The sequence below is a fragment of the Zootoca vivipara genome, chromosome 3 (genome assembly GCF_965207765.1).
Source record: "Zootoca vivipara chromosome 3, rZooViv2.hap1.1, whole genome shotgun sequence".
In the NCBI taxonomy this organism is placed as follows: domain Eukaryota; kingdom Metazoa; phylum Chordata; class Lepidosauria; order Squamata; family Lacertidae; genus Zootoca; species Zootoca vivipara.
This window is the reverse complement of record NC_142586.1, coordinates 12,364,391-12,385,123: the sequence shown is the minus strand read 5'-3', so window position 1 is coordinate 12,385,123 and position 20,733 is coordinate 12,364,391. Positions and strand designations below refer to the sequence as shown.

The 20,733-nt window shown below is 45.7% G+C and overlaps 1 protein-coding gene across 5 annotated transcripts; it reads right to left on the bottom strand.

Annotated features, from left to right (window-relative positions):
• Positions 1 to 1,417: 1,417 nt before the first annotated feature.
• On the bottom strand, positions 1,418 to 17,491 carry LOC118082492 (uncharacterized). 5 transcript variants are annotated; one of them, XM_035110084.3, is made up of 3 exons: positions 16,887 to 17,491; positions 3,704 to 3,820; positions 1,418 to 1,784 (listed from the first exon to the last, which is right to left on the bottom strand). In XM_035110084.3, exons 1-3 carry the CDS (start codon positions 17,248 to 17,250, stop codon positions 1,681 to 1,683), a joined length of 585 nt encoding a protein of 194 aa, XP_034965975.2. In that variant the 5' UTR covers positions 17,251 to 17,491; the 3' UTR covers positions 1,418 to 1,680. The 5 variants fall into 5 exon arrangements, with proteins under 5 accessions (XP_034965975.2, XP_034965974.3, XP_088521721.1 ...); XM_035110083.3 differs by having other exon boundaries at positions 1,418 to 2,007; positions 16,887 to 17,433; XM_088665595.1 differs by having other exon boundaries at positions 1,418 to 2,007; positions 16,827 to 17,394.
• Positions 17,492 to 20,733: the final 3,242 nt, after the last annotated feature.

The following is a 20,733-nucleotide window of genomic DNA, read 5'->3' as shown; positions in this document are numbered from 1 at the left end:
AAATCATCTTTTTTTTCGTGGTGAGCTTCATTTTGTATTATATTGTCACAATTGTAAATATGGTTTATCAATTATGAACGGAAAAAAGATTATTTTTGTTTTGCTTTGTTTTTCCTTTTTTGTCTTTTTTTTCTTTCTTTCTTCTTCTTCTTCTTTTTTTTTTTTGGTATGAGAATAGATGGTTGGATGGATGACTTCCTGCATACTGCCCTGGTTTCCTGGAGCTCTCTGGTGGCAGGGGGGGGGGCTTTGGGGGCAGGGGAGGGGGAGGGGGACAGAAATTCAACCATAAAATGGACCATCTCTGACTGTTCACCTGCGTGGGATACTTCTGTGGCAGGGGAGGTCCCATGGAGGGGGGTGGGAAGAAGGTGGAAAAGGTGTTTATGTATGTACCGTTTTTTTTTTTGTAATTTGTAAAATCAATAAAAATTATGTTTAAATAAAAAAAAAAACAATTTCCCCCTATATGCATTTGATATTTTGTTTTCACAGCCGCATTTTTATGCACACCTTCCCCTAACATACACATCTTCATACACCATTTATTTCACTGTGGGACAGCATCACAACATTTGGAGAAGTGTGGATTTCGACTGAGGTTAAATGGACGCAATTCAAATCATCTTTGGACTGGACCAGGCAGGGCCAGCCCTACGGCCAGGCTGGGTGGCGCAGGGCACCACGGCGCCAGCCTGCCTGGGGGGGCGCCGCGAGCTGCGCCCGCCCGCTGGCCGGCCGGTCCGCCGTGCGGCTGCGCCCACGGCAACTGCACTGTGCCTGCCCGCCCGCTGCGCAGCAGCACCTGTGGCAGCCGTGCTGCGCACTGCACCCACTCGCCCACCGCACTGGGAAACGGGGCGGGAGGGCGCCGGAGGGATCTGGCACACCACAGCGCCAGGGGCACTTAAGACGGCCCTGGGACCAGGAATGGAGGAGAGAGGAAATTGGCAAGATGGAGGACTGGTAATTACATCTGGCAGGAGTTTATATATGTGACTATATGTGACTTTGTTTTTCAACTGCAGGCTGAGGAAAATAATCCCCAGAATTTTAATGACAGAGATAAATGGTGGAGCAGGCATCTTGTTGGGAAGTTATTTATAGCCCAGCAACTCCTTGAACGGAAGGAATGTTTTCAAAGGAGTGGAATGTGAATGGACAAAGGACGGTGGCAATAAATTATCTCTACACTCCAGGTTTGGGAACAGAGTGCTGGAAGGACTACACGTGTGAAATGGATATCTATATGTTTGTGAAACAACAAAGGTGCTGATTGCAAAGGAACAAGAAAGGTCAGCTTTGAAAATGGATTAAAATTAACAGAAGGATGAGAAGGTGATTAAAGAAGAAGAATGAAGTGGCAACATCAGGAAGCAACAGATATATGATTGTAACAGGAGCAGGAAAACTATGGTTTGTTTTTTAAAAAAATGTATTAAATCTTAATAATTTGGAACAATTTGTTATAATTTGGAAAACTAATAAAATTAATATATATTTTTAAAAAAGAATTTCAGAGGAGAGCTGCATTTTGTTTCGGGAATTGCAGGTTAAAATGCAAACTGCGGCAATTTTCTCCTCATCCCTCTTTGCAACAGATGGTTTCCACACATTCAAATTCTGCACATCATAAGCTGAGCAAGATCCACCAGTTACATGCCTAGTCAGCTTCACCCGTCACGCTTGAGATTTCGAGAGGGCCGTAAACATCTGGGTACTTCTATTCTTCAGACGTGAGAACACAATGGTCACTGGAGCCCAAAGGAGGCCAATGATGACAGCTGCAAAATAATTATAAAAATAGTTTTCAAAATGGACGGTTTGAAGCCGGTGCCCAGACCAAGCACTCTTTGTCATCTTCCCTTCAATTCTTTTCACTCAGGTCCAGAGCAAATCTTGTAGTTTTCCCCCACACAAATGTACACACTCGCCGCAGGCAACCTCTCTTCCTCAGACATGGGCACGCAATTTTCACTGGAAGCCAAATGAGGGCAATAAAGAAAGCTGCAAAACAGAGAAAAAGAAGAAAACATACGGCTGCTCTAAGGTAATGCCCTGGTTAGCATTGTGTGTCACCTCAGTCATTTCCCTCACTGTCCTGGACAGCAAATAATGTCATATTTCCCATACATCTCAACACTTGGCCCAGTTTTGGGCGGCTGGGGGTAGGGAATAGTGGGAAGGAAAACTGGCAAAAGGCTTCATAAGACAGCTAGGTTTACTTGGCCAAAGAGGTGAATATTCAGCAGAAAGAGAAATGGAGAAAGACACCATTCATGAAGGAGAGAGTGTTGGACAATGTCAAATAAACCAAGCCTGAGTCAATAAATGGCTACAAGATTTTGGCCATATATGCCACATACATTTAAAGCACTATGATCAGTGCTTTTTTTCTGGGGGTACGCAGTGGTACACATTCCCCTAAACCAGACATAGGCAACCTTGGCCCTCCAGATGTTTTGGGACTACAACTCCTACCATCCCTGACCACTGGTCCTGTTAGCTAGGGGTAATGGGAGTTTTAGTCCCAAAACACCTGGAGGGTCGAGGTTGCCTATGCCTGCCCTAAACATTTCTCCCCTCACAGAGCTACAGTTCCCATCATAGGAGCCAACTCCTAGGGGCCGAAGGGTCTTTCGCTACCCCAAGAAAATATTTGAGGGGGCCAGCCCCCCTCCAAAATCAATGGGCATTGCTATTCAAATGGTGTGTGTGCACCATGTCATGTGATCGATTATGTGGGATGGGGCTTACCTGCCCCCACCCCAATATTTTATTCAAGTTGGCACCCCTGGTTCCCAGAGTTCCCCATGAAGAGCAATTGATTGCTAAACCACTCTGAGAATTGTAACTCCCAAAGGAGCAGAAAAGACTATTTATGTATGCGTCTATGGCTGCACGATTGCTATTAGCCCAGAGATGGAAAGAATATAAAGTCCTGACCAGAGAAGAATGGCAGATCGAGTTGATGGACTATGCCAAAATAGCATAAATGACTGGAAGAATCAGAAATCAGGAAGACCAAAATTTTAATAAGGAATGGGGAAAATTTATAATCTATCTTAAAAAAACCATTCTAAACAGCTAACATTGTTAGTGGGATTGGAATATCACTTGTAGTTTAATGGTGAATTTTGGACCTAATGGAGATGTAAAAGATTTGGATTACAGTATTATGAAAGTTGCAGGAGGAAATTACTAACAATAGGATCTATAATGGGGAGGAGGGGAGCCCAGGAGATTCTTTGGAATCTTGTTTTCATGTTGGATATGTGATTAAAAAATTCAATTTAAAAAAAAACCAAATAAATAAATTTGAGAGAGAGAGAGAGAGAGAGAGAGAGAGAGAGAGAGAATTGTAACTCCGCGGGGAAATGGGAGTCTCATAACAACTCTCCATATCCTCGGAAGTGACTTGGAAGCATGGCTTTTTTCCAACTGAAACTTGCTGGTTCCGGCACCTCTCAGGTGGGCGCCATTGCCATCCTAGGAGAAGAAGGGTGAGTTCATGGTGAGTTTTGGCACCTCTTTTTCTAGAGAAATAAGACTGCTTGGAAGTAAGCACCATTGCATCCGGTGTCTGGGGGTGGGGCATGCAAAGGATTGAGTTGCAACCATTTGGAGGAATAAAATGTCTACTAAAATGAGCCCTGTATACCCCACCACATTTGATAAGGCTGAACCTTAATTCTCCTCTTACCAGGTGTCAAAATACAATTCTTCTGCTTAGGAGATGACGTCCCTTCATAGTCATTTCGTGTCTCTGCCTCCTCTTCCTGGAACGTGACAGCAGGATTCTTCAGCACTCCAGACATCCCTGCCAAATTTAAAATATTATTGATTATGCAAACTTTTAAACTATATCATAACATAACTCATTCCCTTCTGGGTACAGACTTCAAACTGTTCCTCTGCTGGTGGTGGGACTTTAGATGGTAATATGTAGGTACTTCATTTACAGTACAGTCATACCTCAGGTTACAGACACTGTAGGTTGCGTCTTTTCCGGAAGTACCCAAACGGGTTACTTCTGGGTTTTGGCGCTCGCGTATGCGCAGAGACACTAAATCACGCTTTGCGCATGTGCAGAAGTGCTGAATCGCAACCCACACGTGAGCAGATGCGGCGCTGTGGGTTGCGAACGCTACAGGTTGCGAACATGCCTCCTGCACGGATCATGATCACAACCCGAGCGTTCAGTGTACTATAAAAGGTGCTAAGCCAGCCTGGTGCATTTGGGAACCTTGTGCTTATTTTACTGAGTTTGGGGGCAAGTCCAAGTCCTGATGGAATCACTGCCAGATTTCACACTTAACTTTATAAATACAATTTTTATTAAAAAATTTCTGTTTTACAATTTTAAGTACTCATTTTTACACCAGTGACTTTCCATGGTTCGTTTTACATATCATAAATCCCTGCATATTTTACAGAAACTATACCATTCAGTATTCCATTATTGCATCCATCAAAATTAATTTACACTGTTGAATTTATCTTAATGCTGCTAGCATTTTCAGCTGTACACAGTTATTTCCCATATATTCAGTAAACGTTTTCCAATATTCTCTAAACGTATGTTCTTCTTGTTCTCTTATTCTATATCTTAAGTGTGCAAGCAATGCATGTTCTGTCAACTTAAGTTGCCATTCTTCTTTGGTTGGGACCTCAGATTTCATGCGTAACTTTAAATATGAGGGTTCTTATTTGCCCGTGAAGGAGGAACAGTGGCTGGATGGAACTAGCTGTGTTTCTTTCCCCTTATTTATTGTGTTTGCTGTTTGAACGGTTGTTCATTATCCTCCATTTAACTTAATCCATCTGGTTACTTGCTCAGAGGCCTGACTTGCAGCTCATATTTACCCACTTTTACACTACAGTAAGTCTCATTGTGCTTGTTGGCGCTTACTCCCAGGTGAGCATTCGTGGGCTTGTAGGTGTAAGTGTTCATTTATCAACCTGGTGTATGGCAAACAGTACAGAATGTTTTCAGTGGTTTGGTAAACAGTTTAAACGCCTCTGCTATAGAAATTGTCTCGAGCCTTTCAAGTGGCGGTGGGAAGAATAAGCTTATGAAGTTAGCTCCGAGATCAGTGCTGGAACTAAAATCTTCCTCTGATGAGACATTTTATATCAGCCTTCACCAACCTGGTGCCCTCCAGATGTTTTGAACACAGCTCCCACTAACCCCAGCCAAGCATAAAGGTAAAGGTGAAGGACCCCTGGACGGTTCAGTCCAGTCAAAGGCGTCTATGGGGTTGCAGTGCTCATCTTGCTTTCAGGCCGGCGTTTGTCCACAGACAGCTTTCCGGGTCATGTGGCCAGCAGGACTAAACCACTTCACAACGGAACACCGTGACAGAAACCAGAGCACACGGAAATGTCGTTTACCTTCCCACTGCAGTGATACCTATTTATCTACTTGCACTGGTGTGCTTTCGAACTGCTAGGTGGGCAGAAGCTGGGACAGGACAACGGGAGCTCACCCTGTTGCGGGGATTCAAAGCACTGACCTTTTGAATGGCAAACCCAAGAGGCTCAGTGGTTTGGACCACAGCACCACCTGTATCCCATAAACACCCGGTATAGTATATACAGTATTCAGGGTTAACAAGTGTTAGCTTAAAAGCATTAATTTTTTTTTTGAATAGTCTACCAGATCACAGAATCATAGAATTGTAGTGTCCTGTAGAAACAAGTTTCACTTTATGTGTTCTGAGTCTCCCAACATTCAGATTCATGGGATGTCAACACATTCTAATGATGAAGGATAGGAACGCGCATCTTCCCACATGCACTGGGTCTAGTTCAGACCTTTATGGATCCTGAGTTGAGCATGAAGGCCCAAAGGAGGAGTTAAAGCGTGCTGAAAATGCCAGGTTCCCAAACAGTGGGAGCTGACCGTTGTGAAAGAAGGGCATTCCTGTTTATTGTCTGGGGCAACAGAAACCCCCTATCAGTTGCAGAGAATCCATGAAACTGGAGTGTTGATCCTAAGGATGGTTTGGCAGCACACAATGGGAACCTTGCTGAAGCTGAGCTGGTTTGGGTCTGGTTGGTACATGGATGGGAGACTGGCCTGGGACCCCCTTGAGTTCTTTCTTAGAAGAAATACCTGCATAACTTTAGAATAAAACAGTTTTCAGGGTCTCCCATGAACTTCTAAAGTGGTAGCCTGGATTTCACACTAGCAAACCTTTTCTGAAATGAAGCACTTAAAAAAACCACTTCACCTCCTATTCCAGTGGTGGCGAACCTTTTAGAGACTGAGTGCCCAAACTGCAAACCAAAACCCACTTATTTATTGCAAAGTGCCCAGAGTAGTTGAGGTTTTCGTTGAGTTTTTTTGGGGGGGAGGGGCTCCCAAAAGCTGCTGAGTTTTTTGGGGGGGAGCTGCTGACCAAAGTTTGGAGCTTTTTGGGGGGGTCGCAAAAGTTGCTTTGTTTTTTGGAGGGGACATCCCAAAGTTGGGGGGGGGGAAGGAGAACAGAAATAAATGATGAATAATACCTTCGCTGGAACTAACGTGCAGCATCGACATCATCGTCTGCCAGAGGGCCAGAGGGTTAAAAAATGAACACTATTACGCCCAATCAGAAACAGCCACTGGCACAGCAAATTGAAAAACAGACCAATTGCCAAACACAATCTCTGGCTAACAGCAAAAAAATGAAGGAAGGAAGGAAGGAAGGAAGGAAGGAAGGAAGGAAGGAAGGAAGGAAGGAAGGAAGGACAAGAAGAAAAGAGGAAGGAAGGAAGGAAGGAAGGAAGGAAGGAAGGAAGGAAGGAAGGAAGGTAGGTAGGTAGGTAGGTAGGTTCCGGGTTTCAACAGCGGATGCAGGCTGTAGCGTGCGTGTGGGGGTGGGGAGTCGGAGAACAAATGGGGAAAAAACCAACAACAGCGCAGATAGGCCAATGGCGCACATGCCAGCAGTGAGAGCTCTGCATGCCAAGTATGGCACACGTGCCATAGGTTCACCACCGCTGTCCTATTCTGTGACATATGAATGCAGTGCAAAGATGGCTGCCTTCAATTATAAATAAATGCTTCTGTTTCAATAGGCCAGGGGATGGGAAAATGTGGTTTTCTAGATGTCACTGTGCTGTAATTCCTATCATCTCTGCTCGCCAACCACGCTGGCTGGGCCTGAAGAGGACTTGGAGACTGACGAGATATGAGAGCCCCATGTTCTCCATCTGTGCTACAGGAGTTTGGGTTTCTAAAAAGTTGCTGGGAGGGCCTGTGCTTTTGAGGAGGCAACAATACTAGTGCAGCAACTTCACATCTTCGTTTGAGCACTGCAATTAATAACCAGTTCTAGGGCAGAGATTTATAATTAAAAGCTGGGTTGGAGCATCAGGCTGCAATTAAAAAATCCACACTATCTGAGCAGCGTTTGTAATTGTCTTAAGGAGACAAAGCAGTCACATCTTGGTTGCTATGCCCCCCCCCGCGCTTCTGTTAGGTTGACGTGTTAGGTGTGACAAAAGCTGCACCCCAGATTTTAGATATAGAGAACAGCTCTCCCACACCTGTTGGAAGGGATGCTTTCGCAACTTGGTCTGTTTCATATCTAGCTTCCAGGCAGGACGGCAACTGATACTTTATTTCATAAAAGATTTCTAAACTGCTGCCCTCGCAAGCAAAATGCCCTAAAGAAGCAACAACATGCACTATAAAACCATCAAATTAAACCCGCATTATACTCCCCTTAAAAATGAGCAGCGTAACTGTTATCACATGGGGCAGCAATTTACAAAAGGCGGATTCAGCTAAAAAAAAAGGCCGTAAGGTTTCTTTTGCAAAAAGCAACAGTGATGGAGCCAGGCATGGGAGGAAATTCAGAGCCACCCCAGAAAAATTCCTGTCTCTTGGTACCTGTCAAGCTGCTAACTGTTGTCAACAGATCAAAGAGCGGGGCATTAGAAGATGATCTTAAAGTCCAGGTAGTCTCATTCAGATGTATAGGTCATTCAGAAGGATTGAGTGAGCAGTGGTTGGAGGAACGACTCCAGAATTAGGGACGTGGGCCAGCGATGGGGGAAACCATGGACCTCAAGGTATTCCTTGACTACAAGTCCCATCATTGGCCATGCTTGCTAGGGCTGATGGCAGTTGGAGGCATCAGGTTCCCCATCCTCGAAGAAAGCTATCATGAAGTAGGAATACTTGAGACTGAGAGGTGACTTTTTCCTGAGTGGGTGACTTCAGAGGAACTGGAGTAAAACAAAAAAAAGCACCCTAGGTATTTAGGCCTGGAAGAGTGGCAAGAATAATAATGGCAGGTAGAAGAAGCAGAGCAGTTCTAGGTTTTGGGAAGAACTCCAACCCATAAGGGATGCATTCTCTTCCTCTTCTTTTCTGTTGCCACCATGTGTTCATTGGCCTCTGCAGCTGTGCCCACTCTGGACCACCTCCTAGAGTAAGAGACAGAGAGACTAAGGATGTGAAAAGGACTTCTCTTTCCCCCGCTTCCTCACCCATAGAAGGTAGGTCCGGTAGAAGCCAATGTAGCACCCTCCAGATTTTGTTGGACTACAACTACCAGCATGGCCAATGGCCAGGGATGATGGGAGTAGGAGTCCCATAGCATCTGGTGGGCACAAGGTTGGGTATTCATGGGGCAAGTGAACAGGCAGCCACAGGAAGGAAGGGGAGCATCAGGGGCAGGAGACTCCAGGGATTGGCAGTGGGTACCTTCTACTGGGGCACCAGCCTCAACAGGTACCAAATGATGCTGACCCCTGAGTCCAGTCCTGGAAATGGCTATTTACAAATACAAGAGGACGCTTCCCTTCTGATACTACCAAATGCTCATAGAAGAGGGGGAGTGAGCTGGGAACCCTAAGAGTGGATAGGTTGCCTCCGGCACTGTTGACTGTGGGATAAATATTTAAGAGATGCCTTGATAGGGTTGCCCGAGTCAGCAGAGGGCAGGATTCTTGTGCCTGTTGTCATTTGGTGCTGCTGTGGCAAGAGAAGATGCATTGACCCAATTATGAAAACAGCAGGAATCATGTCCCATCTTGGATCAGTTCCGGAATCCCTACGTAGAAGATAGCAAAAGGTTGAAGACAGTCCTGGCTTAGTGCACCAGTATTCCTCCTTGATCCAGCTTCATTCTCTCACTGCTTAACATCAGTTTTTTAAAGGAAGACTCACATAGCTCAGTGGCAGATCATGCTTCTAACACAGAAAGTCTCCATGGCGTTTTCAATTTGGAAAAGAAAGAAAGAAAGAAAAAAGAACAGACAGACAGAGTCACTGCCATTCATTGGGCTAATGGACCAATTATAGATCTGTGAAAGGTAAACTGCAGTTTCCATTATTCATTATTTTGGGGAGGTCTTTAATGCATCATGTGGATGCAGCCAGTGACATGGGTGAAATAGACTATTTCACATGTGTTGTGAGTCTATTTCACTTACGTCACTGGCGGCATCCACGTGATGCATTAAAGATCTCCCCAAAATAAAAGAATCGTGGAAACTGCAGTTTACCTTGCACAGATCTATAATAGACTTGGGAGGTAGCAAAAAAACAAAACAAAAAACTTAATAGAATGAAAATGCTAATTTCCTTGTGAAGCTGAGAAGAGTGTATAGAGGAGCTGTTAATGTATTGTAGAGTTGTCGACAAAATCTCCGGATTGTATCTCATTTCATTGCTTCATCGAAACCAGCTCCTGGCTGGCAGGTGAAAATAACCCTCTGGCCCCTGAAGGGTTCGTTTAAATATATATAGAGATACATAAATCATCCAAAGTAATTTAACCACAGAACTACCCCAAATTAGATTTATTGTTCCCTGCAAGTGTCGGTGCAGGAACCAGTTCCTAAATGCATCAAAATTAGAAAGTGGTAGAGGGCCCATTGACACTGTGGCTTTTCTGACTTGGTATAAGGCATTACTGTATATGCTAGAAGGTAAGGTAAAAAGGTAAAGGATCCCTGGATGGTTAAGTCCAGTCAAAGGCAACTATGGGGTTGTGGCACCCATCTCGCTTTCAGGCCGAGGGAGCCGGCATTTGTCCACAGACAGCTTTATGGGTTATGTGGCCAGCAGGACTGAACTGGTGCAATGGGACACCGTGACGGAAGCCAGAGAACATGGAAATGCCATTTACCTTCCTGCCAAAGTGGTACCCATTTATCTACTTGCACTGGCATGCTTTCGAACTGCTAGGTTGGGAGGAGCTGGGACAGAGCAATGGGAGCTCACCCCGTCACAGGGATTCAAACCACCAACCTTCCGATCAGCAAGTCCAAATGGGACACTGTGATGGAAGCTAGAGCACATAGAAACCCCATTTACCTTCCCACTACAGCGGTACCTATTTATCTTCTTGCAGTGGTGTGCTTTCCAACTGTCCCAGCAGGACTGAACCACCGGCCTTTTGATCGGCAAGCCCAAGAGGCTCAGTGGTTTAGACCACAGCGCCACCCGTGCTAGAAGGGTACCCATGTTAGTCAGTTACTACAAACATTAAGAAATTCGTCACACCTTAAAGACTAACACGATGTTAGTGTGTGACAGTTTTATGTGTGACTACTTCCAAAGTCTTTCATTCATCAAAACTTTTCAACAAGTTGCTGGCAGAAATTAGGATTTTATTACCTGACGGTGAATATATTCAGTCAGTCTTTTGCAAGCAAACTCTAGTCCCCTGAACCCGAATGTCAAAAAACCAAATGATCAGAGAGTATCAGTGAGAATACTTTCTCTCTACCCGCCCCGTAAATTAAGGCTTTGATTTGCTATGCAACTGGGTCAATGCATAGGCAATACATTTTCATGCCGCCGGTGCAAACATCATGGTGAAAATGCTCAAACAGAAAAGAACAAAGGGGGGAGGGAATGGGGGGGAAGGAGGTGAATTATAGAGAAGAGCTCATCTCTCAGACATGCTAAAGAGGCATTCAAAAGTTGAATGTTGAAAAGACAACCGGATACAGAGTTGGTGCAAAAAGACGGTCTGTGCTATTGAACCTGGTCTGATTTGCATCAGGAAATCTGACCTGAAATTATAGGTGGGTGGTGAACCTTTGTTTCACCAGCTGTATCCTGACAATTATTTCCAAACAGCACAGGTGGTATTTTCAACAACTCTCTATAAGTGATCAGCTCAGACCATTAGCAAGAGAAATATAACCCTCTCCTAACAGCGGCAACGAACAGGATGCAAGGTGGCGACGGGGATTCTGCTCGAGGTCACAGCAAACTGTAGACGCTTCTATTGCAAACATCAGTGGCCACATTCCTGGGGGCGAGATTTTGACACACTCCGAGGAAACTTGCAAAACTAGTTTGTACAGAGGTCACAGCCAACAACGCCAAAGAAAGTGTATCGCATTACAATACTGATTGCAACTCTCTGCAAAAGCTACAATCTGTCCACAGTCTCCAACCTTTTGTAGAGGAAAATGAACATCTTGGAAGATACGACAACTCTTTCTAAAACATCTTCCCCCCCCCTTCAAACAAACTCCCCTGGTCTGAAATGCACAGTATAGGATGGACTGTAGCTCACGGGCGGATCATCTTCTTGTAGGGTTGCCAGACTCAATAGTGGACAGGACTTCTGTGCCTTTCATTGCCCTGTTCTCTTTTGAGTCTGGAAACCTTAAAGAGAAACCAGCAGACCCTTTGTTTAATTTCCAAGCAAAGGGTCTGCTGGTTTCTCTTTAAGGTTTCCAGACTCAAAAGAGAGCAGGGCAATTAAAGGCACAGAAGTCCTGTCCTCTATTGAGACTGGCAACCCTATCTTCTTGGCACGCATAAGGTTCTAGGTTCAATTCCTGGCTTCTCCCATTAAAAAAAAGGTAGCTGGCCCATTTGGGCAAAGGGACCACTGACCCATTAAGTTCCACCTGTCCTCAGCCAGCTTCCACCTGCCTCTTTGTAGACAACCAGTCCTACGGTGGCCCAGCCAGTCAGCTTTCTCCTCCTTAGTCTCAATGTTAGCCCTTGTAGAATTCAGCAGGGAGATGGGGGGTGGGAATTAGAATTTGATGGCTCTGCCTGGCATTAGCTCTAGCGCCACCTACTGCCGGGCTCCCAGATTGGGCACCAGACACCACAGCCTTAGACTCAGCCTGAGACCCTCTTGAGCTGCCTGAGACATGGAGAGCTGCCGCTTTTCAGTTATACCAACCGTCTGCAAGCTGGTGCCCTTCAGATGCTTTGGATGAAGCATAGGCAATGGTCAGGGACGGTGGGAGTTATAATTTAAAACATCTGCAAGGCACCAGGCTGGAGGAGGGTTGGGGCAGACAATACTGGGCTGAATCATAGAATCATAGAGTTGGAAGAGACCACAAGGGCCATCCAGTCCAACATCCTGCCAAGCAGGAAACACCATCAAAGCATTCTTGACATATGCCTGTCAAGCCTCTGCTTAAAGACCTCCTAAGAAGGAGACTCCACCACACTCCTTGGTAGCAAATTCCACTGCCGAACAGCTCTTACTGTCCCATGATTCCTAGCTAAGAGGACCAGTGGTCAGGGATCATGGGAATTGTAGTCCAAAACATCTGGAGGGCCGAAGTTTGGGGATGTCTGGGCTAGATGAACAAATACCGCATTTACTCGGGTCCAATTGCACCATCAAATCTAATGTGCGCCTCAATTTCCAGAACCTTGAAACCCCAAAAGTATTTGCCAGCAAATGTAAATGTGCCAATGAATCTAATGCATACCTTGTTTTTTTGCAACGTCATTTGGCCGAAAAAGGTGAGCATTAGATTCAAGTAAATACAGTATGAAGCAGCCCCCTTTGGTCCTTCGACTGGCAGATACAAATTGCTTGATCACTGCAATTCATAAGAATGCATTTCCAGGTTTCCCCGCCCTCCCCTGTAACCAGTAATCTTGCTTTCCTGCTCTGAAAAAGAACTTTTGGAAAGATTAAAAACAAGCTTCTCACAAGTTTTGATGAAGCATGATATGAGGTGAAAAGTGGCTGGAATAAAAATTCTCAATTTTCTGAAAACCTGGAACTGATCCCTTCCCATCATCACCACTAAAATCACTGTTCTGTTCATATCCCAAACAATGCTAAATTTGTTGAGGATCTGTTTGGTGAAACACCACGTTTTGAAATGCAAAAATTAATCCTACTATAAATATGCAGTTTCATCTTCCCAGCTCCCCTGGAAATTGTTTGGGTATTTATGCTTTTCCTCATCTTACATAAGTAAGAAAAACTATTTTCGTGTGATGCTCTAATCTACGAAGTGAGCATGCTGTGTGCCGTTTGTGATTCTGATCTCATTTCCTCAAACTCACTGAACATTTGTGTCAAAGTCAGCAAATGGTCCATGATCCTGTCTTACATTTCCTGATCCTCAGCAGGTCCTGACCCAGTTCCTACTGTAATCCATCAGAGAACACTCCTGGAAACCATTCCGTTCTAATCACTTTAAAAATAATAATATTAGAACTCATTCAGAAAATCCAAGCCTTTTAATTCCCCACAACCAGGAGCCAAGGAGAGATTGAAATGACAACGGGACCAGGATTTGGGAACGTTGACATGAACAGGAGGACAAGAAGTCATGCGGCAAATACGTGGAGCAAACAGATTTCTGTTCTCTTCTCCAGCTGACAAATAGGGACTCAAAGCAGTTGAAGATTAAAGGTGGATACATACAACCAGTTTTTCAAAGGTTCTAAAAACTCAGCTTTGTTCATGTCTGCAATGATGATCTAAATTGGTCTTATGAATTCCAGAGCTGCCATGGCTGCCATGGGTTTCTCAACTGCTCAAACGTTGGTGCCAATGTTATCAGATGGCACCTACATTGTCCTGTTTAGATTGCAGCATTTCACAATGACATAAAGGCCACTCACACACACTGGGCATCATGTGCTGATCATGGCACCTGGAAAGAAGCCAGCAAATGAACCCGAATCACCGAATTGTAGCCCAGTTTGGGGTGGGCTTTAAATAAACCTGGCAACCGGCATTGGAGCAAGTTGCTTCCACATTATGTTGTTTGTTTATCATATCATATCATCATATCGAATCCCACCTTTCAGGGTGCAAATTCCTTCAAAGAGGCTTACAAGTAACTTTAAAATGCATTCATAAAATCATGCAAGGCAGTATCCCAATCTAACATGTCATCAGGATCCTTCCCATATGGCAGCTGCACTTTGGTTTCTGAATGTTTTGGAAGTCGAATGGAACAGATTCTGTTTGACTTCCAAGGTATGACTGTAGTTTCTTCAATATTCACTGAAAGAGACGAAGGAATGTGGTCTCTCTTAGATAATGGCATTGCTCCAAGTAAAGTCCCACCCCCTCAGTCCCTCCTATTCTACGTCACCCTTGTGCTGGCTGATCTGTGCTTCCTGCCTCTGAGTTTTCTGTTCTGCTGCTTTCAAGGCATGCCTGGTTCGGGGTGTGTGTGTCAGGAATGCTTTCAAGAGACACCGAGTCTGTTAGCTGCCTCTCCCCTGGTGCTTCTTCTTCTTCCTGCTGCTCCCTCAATATTTCCCAGCTTCTCCTCTCTGCAGCCTCTGAACTATGATCTTCTGCAAACTTCTGTTCTAAATCTATACTGTCCTCTTCTTCTTGGGAATGTGCAGGAAGAGGGGGGGGCGGTCCCAACCATTCCTCCCCAGTCCAGCCCCTGACACTCTTTCTCCTGGGATCCTTCCCACAGGGCAGTTAATGGCAGGTAGCCCTGCCACCCCAACCGGGGCAGCTTCTGGAGTCTTCTTTGCATTCATCCCCCCATCTTTAGTGATTTATTTGTTCAATTTGAAAACCATGCTTCACTACTTAATGTCCTCGGGTGGTACAAAATAATGCAATTAGAGAGCAAGACATTCATTATTTTTTTTAATTAAAATCTTCGAAACCTCAGTCATTACTTTAAAATAATAGTTAGACATCATGACATCACTCCGGCGGAAGGCAAACATTGATACATCTAGACTCAAACACATCAGTCTCAGTATCTCTAAATGGCCCTATGGTGAGGTCAGGACAGTCCAAATGGAGCAGGTGTGGGCTTTCCCTGCCTCCCTTGAATTCTCGACACCTTTTTCTACAGGGCAGTTAGTGGAAGATGGCCTGGAGGTAGGAGGGGACAGTCCACCTGGAGCAGGCTTAAGGTCTTCTTTGCCTGTCTCCTCCTCTCTCTTTTTTGGGCTCCTTCCCATACAGAGTGGGTGGTACAGCCTAATTAAACTTGCAGGCTGAGGGTAGGCTACATCTCCTAGCCTAAAAACTAGTTCAGCTCTGCTTATAGAGAGGTTGCAGGATCTGGTTCCTGGTAGATTGAGAGGGCAAGGCTCAACGGCATCTGTTTGTGGTGCTTTGGCATGGGAGTTTCTGCGGTAAGACAGAGAAGACATTTAGACCAACTTGTAGAAACGTATCTTTGAATTTCACTCCATGAATATCCCACCTTTCTCCCATCATGGAACTCTAGTGATTCTGTTAGGGAGCTCAAAGGGTTTCATTATGGAACTCAAGGGATTCCACCATGGAACTAGATTTGGGTTCTCAAGTGGCCTCCCCTACAATCGAGGGACTGGCCAAACCCAGACCAGCTTAGCTTCAGCCAAGTGGCGACACCATGTACTTTCATGCACAGCTCAGGACCACAATACCTCAAGGACTGCCTCTTTCCATATGAACCTACCCAGACCCTGAGATCATCATCTGAGGCCCTTCTTCATGTGCCTCCTCAAGAGATCCAGAGGGTGGCAACACGAGAATGGGCCTTCTCTGCAGTGGCTCCCCATCTGTGGAATGCTCTCCCCTGGAAAGTTCTCCTGGTGCCTTCATCATTATACACCTTTAGGTGCCAGGCAAAAACATTCCTTTTTAATGTTAATCTGATGCACATCCTATGCCCTTTTAATAGGTGTGGGATTTTTTTGGAGGGGGGACTATTGGGTTGTTTTTATTTTTATTGTGTATTTTATGGTTTTATATATTGATTTTAAGGGACCCAGGTGGCGCTGTAGTTAAATCACTGAGCCTAGGGCTTGCTGATCAGAAGGTCAGCAGTTCGAATCCCTGTGACGGGGTGAGCTCCCGTTGCTTGGTCCCAGCTCCTGCCAACCTAGCAGTTCAAAAGCACGTCAAAATGCAAGTAGATAAATAGGAACCGCTACAGCGGGAAGGTAAACGGCATTTCCATGTGCTGCTCTGGTTTGCCAGAAGCGGCTTTGTCATGCTGACCACATGACCTGGAAGCTATACACCGGCTCCCTCGGTCAATAATGCGAGATGAGCGCGCAACCCCAGAGTCGGTCACGACTGGACCTAATGGTCAAGGGTCGCTTTACCTTTACCTATATTGATTTTATTCTGTGAACCGCTCTGAGACCCCCGAGTAGGTATATAATTTCAAATAATAATAATAATAATAATAATAATAATAATAATAATAATAATAATGCATCTTGCCTTGGGTTACATCTTTTCACACGTAACATAATATGGCATGGGGTACAGCTTTCATGCACAATAGCATTCTCTGTCTCAATCTGTACACCAACGAGGACATAATGTAAGGTTATCAGATGTCCCCGTTTCCCAGGAACAGTCCTTGGATGTGCAAATCAGTCCCTATTCAAAATCCATTGAAGTTGAAAAGTGTCCCCGGATTCATTGGAAAAAAAACCTGGTAACCTTAACGTGGAGCAGAAAGAAGACCCAAGGCAGAAAGAAGGATAAGAGAGGATTCTGGAGAGCTAGGCCCAGTCAAGCTGTTGCCTTCAGCTAGAAGAAGTCCTATAAAATCAATGGGATTGAGTAGGCCCTGAGATTATAAACAACCCAAGCCACTTTAGGAAGTACCTTCCCAAGAGAGTGGGCTCTCAACAAGGGTCTGCATCACTGCCTGGTTCTTTTCCTTACCCGCTGGGAGTTGTCTCACCCTGGTGTTTGAGGAGCTTTCCTTCTTCAGCATAGGTGACTTTTCTTCCTCTGAGGAGCGGTTCACCTCCAGCAACCCAGAACCCTCTTGGCCTAATCTCTTCACAAGCATCCCTCCGATGGTGCTCCGAGAAACCAGGCTCAGGATTGCTCTCCCTTTCAGGCTGATTTTCCTCTTTGCTCTCCTCTTTGCTCTCTTCAGCAGCCCAAAGGAGAAGTGGAAGATCACCAAGCTGGAGAGGCTCGCCAGGAAAAGGCAGCCAAGCACATAAAGGACAAAGGAGAGGACGGAAGCCACTGTTAAATCTGCAGCCATGAGGAACAGCTGGTGGGAGCCGATCGCCATCGTCCCCAAAGGACTTTCCTCTTTTATATACACCTCTGCTGCTTTGCTCAGAAGTTTGCAGAGAAACCTTCTGGGAGGTGCACTCTATGCAATTAGGTCATTATAAAGCTAGCTGGCCTCCTGAAACATGCAAAAGCAAGTCACAGCCCTGCTGGGAGGATGAATCACCCTTCTAGCTATAGCTGCAAAACAGCATTTCAAAACCACACTCGCTGCAGAGCGCGCCAGAAGGGGTTGCAGTGTCTGACATTGCTACACTGCGGTTTGTATTTAGGACTTGCTTGGTTGAAGTCCAAGAATTGTTTCCACAAGGGAAACAATGACCTGTCTTTATTACTGGGAAAGTTTTACTTTCTTTCTTTTCTTCTTTCCCTCCCCCTCCCTCCCTCCCTCCCTCCCTCTTTTTTACAAATGCCTTTCTCAAAAACATGTCACATTCTGATTTGGAAAAATGCACTTCATTAAAACGGACACTGCCCTGATACTTTACAAGAAGGCAATATATACTGTTATAAATAAATCTAAATAAATAAATGAACCTGAACTGTGTATTTTGACGTGTGTGTGTGTGTTCTGCTAAAAAATACGGTGCCTCTCAATTTGAAGAGGGATTCTTCCAGAAGCTCTTTCCAGTCAGCTAATTCAGGGAGTCTAGAGCAGGGGTCAGCAAACTTTTTCAGCAGGGGGCCGGACCACTGTCCTTCAGACCTTGTGGGGGGCTGGACTATATTTTGAAGGGGGGGGGAGAACGAATTCCTATGCCCCACAAATAACCCAGAGATGCATTTTAAATCAAAGCACACCATCTACTCATGTAAAAACACCAGGCAGGCCCCACAAATAACCCAGAGATGTATTTTAAATAAAAGGACACATTCTACTCATGTAAAAACACACTGAATCCTGGACCATCCGCAGGCTGGATTTAGAAGGGGATTGGGCCAGATCCGCCCCCCGGGCCTTACTGTGCCTACCCATGGTCTAGAGCAGGCACCCCCAAACTGTGGCCCTCCAGTTGTTTTGGCCTACAACTTCCATGATCCCTAGCTAACAGGACCAGTGCTTTTTTCTGGCGGCAGTGGTGGGGGGCAGGGGTACGCATACCCCTAAACATTTTGTGAATCTAAGTTTGGCTTCATTGAGGGGGAGTATTTCAATATGAGTAGGAAAATGAGAGTACCCCTAAACACTTTTTTTAAAGAAAAAAGCACTGCTTACTATTATTCCTGCAAAATATATAGAGCAAATGTTTTTAAAGCCAAATTTCTTTTTTTCGATACTCAAAAGATCGTATCTCTTAGTGAAACATTTAAATACAACAACAGCACCATCTGTTGGCCACTGCTGTCTATTATGAGAATGAGCAAAATGACATACTGTATATGTAATTCAATATGCTAAATAAAGGTAAAAGTTAAAATGTCAAAGGACCCCTGGACAGTTAAGCACAGTCAAAGGCGACTATGGGGTTGCGGCACTCATCTCGCTTTCAGGCTGAAGGAGCTGTTGTTTGCCCACAGACAGCTTTCTGGGTCATGTCATGTGGCCAGCAGGACTAAACTGCTTCTGACGCAATGGAACACTGTGACGGAAGCCAGAGCGCATGGAAACGCCATTTACCTTCCTGCCACAGTGATACCTATTCATCTACTTGCACTGGCGTGCTTTTGAACTGCAAGGAGCTGGGACAGAGCAACGGGAGCTCACCCTGTCATGGGGAAGCCCAAGAGACTCCGTAATTTAGACCACAGCACCACCCACATCTCATAAATATAAAGGTAATAACCAATGAATGCATTGTGGCACATGTTTTGCTGGCTCAAGCCCACTTCTGACTTGCCACTTCGCCCTTATGCAATGCTTTGAGTGGGATTCAATGGCTGCCCCGAGGGGGCAATGGGCCCACTCTGACTCATGGCAGGTGGGTGCAGAGCCCAGAGGACAGCCCTCACCATTTCTTCCCTAAGCAGGCAATGCATTCCTTGGAGGCCAGATCTGCTGCCCCTGTGGATCCTGCCACCTGAGGCAGTTGCCTCACCTTTCCTCATGGGTGGGCCAGCCCTGCCTGAAACAAATACAACATTGCTACAGCAACGTTCCTGAAGCCCGAGGAGCCGGCAGACACCTGACACTCCAAAGAACCTCCCCTGAGATGAGCGGAATGGGAGGTTCCCAGAAAGAAGCGGCTTGAGGACGTCTGTGGAGCTGATGCTCTCGACTTCTGTGCTAACAGTCACCCTCAGAATCAAGCCCTGAGAAGTGTACGGATATCAGTGCTAGCGACTTAACTAATGCCTCCTGCTCCTCCATCAATGCTAAAATCTTGCCAGGCCCAGGAGCAGGCATTTGCGATCGCACACACAATATTGGTTTGGAAGCCTCCAGCCAGATTAATTAAGATAGCTTTTATTACATGATGGGAAGGCTCCAATTGCATGTTGCAAGGCGTCCTCCGATTCTTTCCTCCACAGTAATTTCTTTTAATTAAAAAAACACCCATGCCAGCCATGGGCAGGTGGCCTCTTGGTGTGAGAAGCTGGCATCTAGGGTGGCAGCTGAGCAACCCTCAGTGAACATTGCAGGACCAGGCATTAGGCTCCCCATACCCCAACCCATATAAATAAGAGACCAATAAATAAGACTGGTTTGGGGTCAAAACAGGCCACAACTTTATTGAATACAGATGAATGGGGTTTGGCTTGGCCGTGTGGCAATCTAAATACTTCCAGCCTGCCCACAGGAAGTGACGTGTGGTCAATCCAGGCAGGGGTTCCTAAGACTTACATCCAATAGGGTGATCCCCACAGGGACCGCTGTCTGGGGGAATGGCTTTGCCCCTGGTCCTCCTGGGCACATGGACATGGCCACTTCCCCCGTATCCCTTTAACGGGATACCCCAGCGTTTGGAGCAGAAGGCGGAGACTACAACCTCCCCTCCATCCAAGACAATGGATTGCCCCAATGCCCAACCAGTTATGGCGATTGCTATGAGGTAGGCAAAACCACCGGGTCAGAGCCAATTCACCTGGTGGGCAAATTCCATAAAGGTAAAGGGACCCCTGACCATTAGATCCAGTCGTGACCGACTCTGGGGTTGCGGCGCTCATCTCGCGTTATTGGCCGAGGGAGCCGGTGTACAGCTTCCGGGTCATGCGGCCAGCATAACAAAACCGCTTCTGGCAAACCAGAGCAGCACACGGAAACGCCGTTTACCTTCCCACTGTAGCGGTACCTGTTTATCTACTTGCACTTTGACATGCTTTCGAACTGCTAGGTTGGCAGTAGCTGGGACAGAGCAACGGGAGCTCACCCCGTTGCAGGGATTCGAACTGCCAACCTTCTGATCGGCAAGCCCTAGGCTCAGTGGTTTAACCCACAGCGCCACCTACATCCCTACCTGGCCCCATAAAGAACAGCGACCACCGTAGCCACAGCAAAGTCATTGACTATCAGCTTAAACCGAAGGTGGGTGGGTAAGGAAAA

Excerpts from the sequence above, each read along its gene's own strand:
- LOC118082492 (XM_088665595.1), bottom strand. The coding sequence starts at position 17,250 with ATGGCGATCGGCTCCCACCAGCTGTTCCTCATGGCTGCAGATTTAACA. Across the intron at positions 3,821-16,826 it reads GAGCCCACTCTCTTGGGAAG|GGATGTCTGGAGTGCTGAAG; the intron begins GTACTTCCTAAA and ends TAAATTTGGCAG. Across the intron at positions 2,008-3,703 it reads GAATTGTATTTTGACACCTG|CTTTCTTTATTGCCCTCATT; the intron begins GTAAGAGGAGAA and ends TCTGTTTTGCAG.